Source organism: Morchella sextelata (genome assembly GCF_020137385.1).
Source record: "Morchella sextelata strain SCLS chromosome Unknown scls_18, whole genome shotgun sequence".
Lineage (NCBI taxonomy): Eukaryota > Fungi > Ascomycota > Pezizomycetes > Pezizales > Morchellaceae > Morchella > Morchella sextelata.
The window spans coordinates 631189-641064 of record NW_025408633.1 but is presented as its reverse complement, the minus strand read 5'-3'; the positions used below and the strand labels follow the sequence as shown (position 1 = coordinate 641064).

The 9876-nt window shown below is 45.8% G+C and overlaps 2 protein-coding genes across 2 annotated transcripts; both read left to right on the top strand.

Annotated features, from left to right (window-relative positions):
• Positions 1-1848: 1848 nt before the first annotated feature.
• On the top strand, positions 1849-3815 carry H6S33_004682 (uncharacterized protein; the record flags this gene model as incomplete). Its single annotated transcript, XM_044836028.1, has 15 exons — positions 1849-1857; positions 1931-1938; positions 2038-2109; positions 2173-2254; positions 2318-2442; positions 2515-2544; positions 2598-2749; positions 2841-2874; positions 3022-3127; positions 3198-3206; positions 3262-3266; positions 3345-3391; positions 3496-3526; positions 3659-3726; positions 3802-3815. 15 exons carry the CDS (start codon positions 1849-1851, stop codon positions 3813-3815), a joined length of 792 nt encoding a protein of 263 aa, XP_044690655.1.
• Positions 3816-4101: 286 nt separating this feature from the next.
• On the top strand, positions 4102-4771 carry H6S33_004681 (uncharacterized protein; the record flags this gene model as incomplete). Its single annotated transcript, XM_044836027.1, has 6 exons — positions 4102-4186; positions 4261-4283; positions 4356-4486; positions 4564-4583; positions 4640-4680; positions 4739-4771. The coding sequence occupies 6 exons, from the start codon at positions 4102-4104 to the stop codon at positions 4769-4771; spliced, it is 333 nt and encodes a 110-aa protein (XP_044690654.1).
• Positions 4772-9876: the final 5105 nt, after the last annotated feature.

The window sequence follows — 9876 nt, the reverse complement described above, 5'->3', positions numbered from 1 at the left end:
TTGATAATGAATCAGAATCAGAATCAGATAGATCTTCAATGTCCTACTACGCCGCCTCGTGACAATAAATGCTCTGCAGATAGACATGTGTATGCTACATATGATAGACAGACAGATAGACAGAGCCGCATTCATCATCATCCTTTATTTCTTGCCGTCCGTCGGCGTTGGCAGCTTCCGCTGCCCTAGTGGTTTAACGTTAGAGACCACTACTAACCCCCATTTGTGATCTGTAGTAGTCTTACCTATATGCCGAGCTAGACCGAGCGAGACACATCATCTTATTGGCGGCAGGGCCTTGGAGTATCATAGGGCTTATGGGAAGCTTACTCTAGACGGCCCGTTCTGGGCAGTTGCTTGTATCTAGCGAGATCAGCACATGCCATGCTTTCGTCCTGTCTCTGGAAAAACGAAATTACATCTCGAGAGAGAGAAAAAAATTCTGTTTTTTTCTTTATTGTCCCTTTCACTTTAACTCCATTCGATCCAGATCTCATTAATGATTTACTGGTGTAAGAAATTCTGTAAGGTACTAGACCTACATACACTGGCCGACAAGACAGGGTACATGTAGCTAGAGTAAGATGCAATTACTCAAACGATCTGTCTCACCCTGAGCTCACCAAGCAAATGAAAAAATGAAGTCGAAGAGGCCAACTCACGATCAGGTCTAGTTAGTTCCCCCTCTCCCTCCATATTAGTGCTACTCTACATGCTACTGTACATAACAGACAATTTCTCGCATATCTCGCCGAACTCCGTGAGCGGATCGGTCTCACTCCGCAATCCTTCATGGATCACCACGAAAAACTACTGTCACTTTTTTTTTCTTTTTCGCCAGCATTTTTCCTTCTTGATCATGATCATCCTCCCCCCCGCTCGCTTCGTAAAAGAGCCTCTTGCAGGGCTGCATCATGCACCATGCACTATTGGGGCTGCTAATAAAGTTCTCACCGGGGGAGCCGTTGAGGCACCTTCCCTTCCTAGAACGTGTACCTAGCTAGGCAAAAAAGTAATATCGGGGTTCGTTGGAATGGGGTCCTTCTGGAACCATGCAGATTGTGTTATTTTGGTACCGAGCTACGTTTCTTATTTCGTGCCACCGGCTTTTTTTTTTTTTTTGGGGGGGGGGGGGTGATTGGGAGAGGAGGTGAGTTCCCCCCTCCTCCTGACCCTATGTATGTACCTCGAGGAGGCTGAATGTGCTGCTGGTGTTTGGGGCTGAGGACCGAATCGCATGTAAGGTCAGGGCTAACCATGTCATCCCCGGGGAAGTAATGGGAATGAGGTGACTGGACTGGAAACTTCATCAAATAGTACAGTTTGTACCTCCAAATCATAAACAATTTTGAGGGGGAATGTCAGCCGTAACCGGTGGGCGCTCTTCGGATTAGATCTGAAAGGGAATCCAGCTGAGACAGTCATTGGTCTTGGTATTATGAGTGACTTGTGATATAGGTGAGTATTATCTACCTACTCTAACGCCCAGGCGCTAAAGAATGTATATGGTTGGGATTCGACATAACCTGGCTATTTGGTCAAACTAGGTTTCTGTTATGTATCCTCTTTTTGATGATCGTATCACAGCACCCAGAGCTCTGGGATTTTTTTTTTCCCTTTTCCCTTTCCTGTTCCAAGCAAGTTTTTTTCGGCCGGACCGGGCATATGCGACCCCTCTCCCCGAAAGAGGAAAAAAAAAAAATAATGATATGACAGACTAGCTCTGGGCTGAGGCGTAGGATAAACTTTTTATGATCTGATTCATCTGCATTTCTCTCTAATCTGCGAGTACTTTCAAGGGAGGGCTTCCTTGCAAATGTTCGCTCAAGTCGATCGTGGCTAGTCAGGATGGATGAGGTTTCCCCCCTCTTTTTACTTTCGTTTATGCATTCGACTCTAGGTACTCTACTAAGATGAGACTTGGCATAAGGCCTACATGTAGGTACGACGATATTGCAATTACATATGACGCTTTTGGAAGAAATCCGTTCTTTAAGTTGTGGAGTGACTGACTGGTTTCTTTTCGTGATTATCTAGGGGAATAAAGTGGGGGCTAGTCGCCGAAGGCCGATCAAAAGGGGGCAAAGAATGGAGAGTTGTTTATCGAAAGTAGCCGTACGTGGGGGCAGGGCTTGCTAGGCCCCCAACTGGAATGATGGGAGGAGTTTAGAGAAAGTGGTTTGCAATATTGGGTGCCTATAAACGCCGACGAACACACTACATGGGGCCGGTCCAAAAAGCTAAAAATTTCACGGTGACTCGGCCTGGAATTTGTTTTATTGCGAAATTTCAAATGCTGATTTCACGAACATGGCAGGGGGGTGCTCCGGTAGCTAAGATTTGCTTACTCTACGTACACGATTCGTTATGGAATACCACCAGTCGGGGAGTGTTGTTTCGAGACAGTGTTGTCTGGTTAGCTAGCGGGGCCCCGCTATGTAGGTAGGTTTTCTTTTCTTATTTGGGGGTTTTAAAAACAACTCCGGCCCGAGATAGAGCTAATACTTAGCTTAGTTGTATGGTTTTTCCGGCCCGGAAAACTATGTACTTGGAAGACAGGAACACTTCACTATCTGACTTATCCGAGAAGCTTGCAGATCTAGTTATCCATCTAGATTAGACGGGTCCCGAAAATCCGTCTCTCCCCTTCCCCACTTCTCTGTTCCCCCTTTCTTTGGCATCTTCGGATACGTGGTGGTTCCCAATACAATCAATACCCATACGAAATTTCGATCGGCCGGGATCCTCGGTAAAGGCTAATGTTCAGTTTGCTCTATTCTACTCCTCGTCGAGGGATATATTGTAATAACCCTTCCCGAAATGCCTTACTTGCTAGCTAGCTATACTAGAGGGTCGGCGTAACACCTCCATAAGGTCCGTCCTTTACCATTACCAACAACGGTACCGTCGTGCACGTCCCAGAAACGCTCAGGCGGGAGAGACGCAGATAAGCCCCTCCCCTACCTAGCTATACCTACTGCGTGAGGTCCTGCATGAAACCTAATATGCATCCTAGTGCAGCAGCAACAATACACGAGCCTATGTGAAGATCCTGATTAATGGCAATTTGGAGAAAAATCTTTTTTTTGTGGATGGGGGCTTCTTTTTCCCGAAATTGGAGATGAGGGTATGGTGCTCGCTGGCTTTTATCATGATCATACGAGTCTTACTTACATGCTTTGACGCTGCTACTTAAGCGACCAATAGTTAAGAGCATCCTACATTCAGAAGGCGCTTAACTCACGGGAGAGGAGGGGATAGGGTAGGTAGGTAAAATAGATACCCGCCCGCACTTACTCTAGTGCATGTGCACTGGTTGAAGTGCAAGACTCATAAAGTGCAAGTTCCAATCAGGTTTGCGAAAAACCGGTTTTTTTCCTTCCGAGTGCAGGTTGGTAAGGCGGCAACTACGCTAAACGCGCATGGAGGAGCCGTTTTTGTGGTATCATACGTGATCACTCGACTGCTCGATATGCGCGCTGTGGAAAAACTCAGCTGAAAAGTCAACTATGCAAGATTACTCAAGGTTTGTTGACACATAAGTTGCTTTTTGATATTCGCCCCCGCTCCCGGTCGAACGTTCCCGCACCGTTGTACTGGTCCCGATGCATATATACGCAGATCGGGTTGACCACGGACTGAAAGATCAATTGCATAGGGTGCTTTTTCCGTTTCAAGATGGGAGTGGGGGGTGGGTCAATGGGTTAGTCACTGGGAGAAAGGAATGTAAGTACTAAATTGAAAACTCGATTTTAATATCTGGTTCGCAATTTATTAACTGATCATGAATTATCACCATAGATTTAAATTCTTGATAGTTGTCAGCACCAGCTAAAAAAACTCTGCACCCAAATTTTTGTGGCTTGACACAATTTAGGCGAACGCCTTAAAGTCGGTTCCTACATGATTGGGCAGTGCAAATCCATCATCTGGCTGTCTGGCTGCGACGATGGCGATTCGAACAGGGATTGCTTAAACACGCCGGTACGCGGTATTGGTCCAAAAATACCCTGCCAGACATCGCCCGGGGGAGATTGAGACATCTTCCTGGTGAAGATATCTTTCCATGGCCTTGCCAATCAGAACTATGTGACCTACATGATGGAAGTCACAGGTGCATGCGATGAGATTTATATGTCACGGCGTATGCAAGGCGATTGGGTAAAGTACCGTATATGGTATATGGGTTAGTACTATATAGCAATAGTAATATTGTTGCATATGCGCATATGTTCTGATACAATTCGAGAAGGGCATTAGGGAATAGAGAATTTGGAATAGGGGTAAAAAGAAACTCAATTTTGTTTCGATCGTGATCGTGGATCCATGGTTAACTATTACATGGCGTTATGTAGGCATTGTGCTTGAGATGGAGTCCTGAGGTCTGGTATTATGGAACTAAGAGGATCGGTCAGGTTCCAAGCGTATCTTATCGTGGTAGAATGCTTTTAGGCTGCGGCATTCATGAATGCCGCAATATATCTTGGTACGGCGTTCATGTATACCCAGCCCCGAGTACTACTCGTAACTTCGTAAAAATTTTGACGTTTTTGGAATGAGTAGGTCTGCATATAACTACCTAGGTCGAAGGATTGCATAAATAGTATATCGGTATACCATATTTGGTGAATATATGCAGACCGAGTCTGGTACAGTCCAGGCCAGTCCGTAAACGTCAAAGTAATTACAACCCCTTTAATTTATGGTACTGCAATACTAGTACTGACTGCATTACAAGGGGTTACCGACTGTCACCGAAACCCCCATCTGATATCCGTACCAAGGAAAGGGTGACGATGCATGCCGTTACTGACTGTGTTTTGCTAATATATCAGTCACAGCCAATTCATTGTTCCGGGCCCCTGCATATCAAAAGGAATTTGATTCGCTAGTCAATCGGTTACTGATTGCCGAGCCGTCGTCGACAAAGGTTTTGATATGGATGGGCAGCTCGCTACCCTACTTACCTACCGGCTAGAACAAGGGTCATCCGTGCTCACCACCCCGGGGATCCCCGTTTCGCTAGCCGGGCGAGATGGCACTCCCTACGCTCCCCGTGAGCTCTTTTTTAAAATTGGGATTTGGTATTTTAGAGTGGGCGTGTGAATCATACATGCACGGTGCGGGCTGTTCCTCGTGGGCGACTTTCGCTAATGGTCCTATAATGTATCCGTGATTGGCGGGCAGGGTCGAGGGGGTTTAAGTAGTGGTAACACGTGACGATAGCTGTGGGCTCCTGACAAGAGGATTGTAGTAGGGATCTATCATTGATGGCATTCCTTGCTAGATCATGATAAGGAAAAAAATTGTTGGGGAGAGAATTTTTTCTTCTTTCTTTCCTGGATTTGATAGAAAGACCCGTTTTCATGATTCGTGCTGCAACAAGCAAGGGTTGTTTGGATAAGCTTCAGATGTCACTGGGATGCAACAGCGATTAAACGGTGGCATCCTGGCCAGATACTGGGCCGTTGTTGTTTTAGATACGCACACAAGGCAGACAATACAGCGCAGAGAAAACGTTTCTCTTCAATATATCGACATCACACAGGTCGCCGAATCCTCAAACATGGCGGGTCCCGGTAGGATCCCGCCTTTTCACCCATCATGACAAGAACGCGATATAGAGTATAACGATCACCCATGGTTGAGATCACAGCCACCATCGTCTCACGTTAAATGGGCGCATATATATAGGCACATACAATTCTAATCCGCCGATCGACGAGCTCTGAAGTGGCGGCTAGGGAACGCGTTACGAGATGCCTGATCTATTTCTGGGATGGGTGATATAGATTCGCTTTTGACAAAGCATTACGAGCGGGTGCTGGCTGGTACCGCGGTGGGATCATGCCTGCGGGTATGGCGGCCGATCTTCACTCAATATGTGGTTCGTTGATCGTGAATCTCCCGTGGCCAAGTATCTGGATCAGGCTTGGGGATCTGGGATGTGTCATGGCGGTATGTTCTGCCGCGTCTAGCAGACATGACAGCGGCGCCGAGAAGCGCAATTGTTTTTTTTCTCTTAAGAAAAGCAATTAAGCGTGGGGGTTTGGCTCCGGCGTAAGGAGGCGCTCCATAACGGGAGGAGGAGTGTAGGGTTAGGGGAGAGTTGTCGCAGAACTGGGCGAGTGAGCTTCCATGAAGCTTGGCAAGCGCGACGCCACTCGTCAGTCTGTACGTGCCGCGAGGGGGGGCCAGTCACCACGGCGGCTCAGTCAGTGATTTTTCTCGGCAACGATAGATTGGGCTAGTTTTGTACCAGTTTGAAGAAATCCGTAGGATCACTCGCCCTAAATGGTCGTTGCCGAGAGGATCAGTAACTGACCCCGCCGTGGTGACTGGCCCTCTTTCGCGGTACTCTGCGTTTTGTGAGGTACTAACCATACTTTAGCTGCGCAATAAGCCAAGAGAATATGAGTGCATGTAGTTGGCCTGGGTTATCTTATCTATAAAAAGATCTGGATGATGATGTGGGTGCGAGGTATCGGGCCGGAGCATTGATTCCCTCTACTTAGCTGCAGTCTCAAAAGCGCAGAATGGCCCTTGGGCCACCACAAGGTCCATCTTTGAATTACCTACCGGTACTTTGAGTTTTTTGGCCGCCCAATTAAGCCTGAGAAGAGATCCACCAGAGGGTGACTTGGGCCGGCCCGGGCCAAATATAGGTAGGGCCCGGCCCGGCCCAGCCCGTGATATATTAGCCCGGGCCCGTTATTCCGTAGGCCGGGCTAAGTCCCTCCGAGATCCACTAATCCTACTTTTCCGAAGTTTGTAAACCGCGCCGCTATTGCATAACATACTATATCATCGACTTGGCGCGTTTTTGTATGGTATGTATGCAATAGCAGTTACGTCCGGCAAACATCAGGACAATACGAATAGTGTTATGGAACAGTGCTACAGTAATCATTCTAGCTAGCTGGATTAAATCGTTGCCGACTTACGAAGTACTTATGTAGGTGCCTGTGTACCTATATTTGTATGGGAATACAAAAAAAATTTTTTTGGTCTACCCACCCCGAAAATACCACCCCGAACTTGATAACAAAATGGGAAGATATAAAAGTCTCTAGAAATATAGAGATGCAATCTATTTAATATCTCATATGATTGTGAAGTTACTAACCTTCAAAGTTGGACATTTTTTACGGTTGCTGTGTGGGTTTCTAATAAAAATGCCCACCTTTGAAGGGTTCGTAACTTTACAATCATGTGAGATATATATTAAAGAGGTAATTGCATCCTTTCAGTTCCCAAGCTCTATCCCTTTAACGATTACACTGGATTACAAATCTCGGGTCAACCTCTTCTGGAAGGTATGATATAAGAAACTAACGGAATGGATATCTCCTTACGACTTCCAGGAAAGTTCTATGATAACTTATATATCCTTATAGTTTTCTATATCATACCTTCTATGACTTGCTAACTTGACGATTGTAATATGGCCTTACTACCAAGGGGATGTAGATATTATTTTCTTGCATGAGAATTGATGTTATTTTTTGGGGGTGGGTAGATTTAGGAAGTGTTTCTCCCATACAAATCTGGGTACATAGTTATTTTGTAACCCGGAAATAGTTATTGATCGGCGGCGACGTACGCAGGTGATATCTTCTGGTCGGGTATTGGAGTACTTGTTTTTGGGCGTAAAGCCAGAAAATTTAACTCTCGTACAGGCGCATATTCAACACAAGGTTGTTGGCTCTCTGCTGGAAGCTCTAACTTTCTTTCTCTGGGGGGGATAAGTGATATACATCCGTCCTTTAATTGCTCGCTTTAGTCTTACCTTATACTTATTGCTCCTTTTTGGTCCACTGAGTGGATTGAAACGTTTGAAATTTCCAAACTGACCTGCCTGGTATACCGCTGGCATTTCAATGTGAGATATGATGCCGTAGTATTCTAGCAATCCCTCGAAGGTTGGTGATGTAAGGCTTGCCCAATCTTGAAGGCGACATAATTTCAATTCCATAAGGCTTTTTAACCAGATATATAGTAGCGAAAAGGACCTGTCTCAGACAGATTTTTTGATAACTTGTCTGGTTTAGAAAACCTTGGGAATTGAAATTATGTAAAAAGTGCCGAGGCAGCGAAAAATGGAACATCTTTGTGCCCATTTATATACCCCTAAAGGTACCACATAACTGACTTATCACGGCTGCGCAGTGAGGCGGCTAGAAATGGGTCTTCTCATCAATCGGTCTAGAGGTCATTCTGTAGCCAAAAGCTGATATGTCACCTTTAATACTGAGCGCACCATACCTGATTTAAGAACGAGAGAACGAGATCTAACTGTTATATCCTTCGGAGGCTTTAGGATGTTTTTTCTTTTTTTTCTTGTAGGCAATACCCATAGCTTTTTGGTAACTTGAGAAGGAATTGTGACGCTCCACGAGCCTGGAAATCTAGCTTGATCTTTGGCATTAGTCCTACCTAGAAGGTGCCCCAATATCTAGTGGGCTGAGACAGCCTTGGAAGTATCTTGCCTCCTTAGAAAACAAAACTTTCTATTGAGGTTAAACGGCCTACCTCCCCGGAAAGAGAATGAATCCCGGCAGCGTCTATGGCGGGGATTGTTATTTTCCGAGCTTCCCTTGAAGACTTGATAGGTATTTCAACAAGCAATCTACAATCCGATCAGTAGTTAATAAGCACGAGCTGCTTAGTTAACTAATATCCCTTCCACGGCCAGGCTCAATCAGAAGGCCGACCACTAGCACTATGCAGTAGGTACTATATAATGTGAAGGTTTTGGCTACTGCTCGCTATACTTTCATTGTGATCCCAGCGTGAGGGTATATTCACTGCCTGGGTCTAAATATTATACCTGTTGTATGCAGCTAGTAGTCAATCTTCTGGTCGAGCCTGACCGTGAAGTGGTAGTGAGCTTTTTCCCGCATATAGCTTGGGTTTCTTTCTAGAGTCTGAGCTTCTGGTCTAAAGAGTTGAACTAGCTAGCACGGCCGCGGACCGCGAGAAGCGTTTGTCCCCTCACCGCTTGATATCGTTGTGGTACTGTTTAAACTTGACTTCGTATACTGAAGCCCTCGCAATATGTGGGAGAAGACTCATTATTGTGATGCATTGAATATTGCGGAGGTTTTGTGGTATTTTGCGGTTTCGAGCTGCGCGAGTGATATTTGGTGCAGCTGCCTGTTGGAGTGTGTATCTCCTCGATTTCGGTCGTAGGAGCGGGAAGTGTAGATTCCGCGAGAACATATATTATAATTTCACTCATCCTGAAATTAACACTCGTAAGGAAGCCTTACTACTTTGCTCAGGCTTTCGAATACTCGTCTATTCGCGCGTTTTTGTGTGGTATGCAACATTGGCCGTGTTTGGAAACGTTATAAATAGAAGGTTATACTCCTGCGGTTGTTTCGTCTTGTCGCAATGATGTATTGCGAGTGGTCACTTTGGTCCTTTCATCACGTAGGAGGCGGTCCGTTGATGAATGGGCCAACTCATTGGGCCCCCAGAACAGCGTAGACTAATGACATCTACTGGCCCTGTAGCATGTAGCGGTGGGGTTTGAAGTCCGTAAAGATGGAGAAATACCGCTCCAAAGGAAGATTGGAAATCTTCTCCTACGCGGGTGCGTTGTGTATTAACCCCACTCACACAATTTCGGCTACTACAAAAGTCGGCCACTTGGACTCTAGATCCATAAGTTTTAGTGCGGTCATGAGCCGATCAGCTCGGGTTCCAATCTCATCGAGTAGGAACCTTAGATCATTGTTCAGCGAACATAACCAGAAGGGATCATCTGCGACATGAGCTTCGCCGCGCTGATGGAGCTGTCCCTATGGAGTATGGAATATGGATAGATGGTGTGCATCTACCAGTGTTGAAAAGAGAGATCTTAGCTGTAGT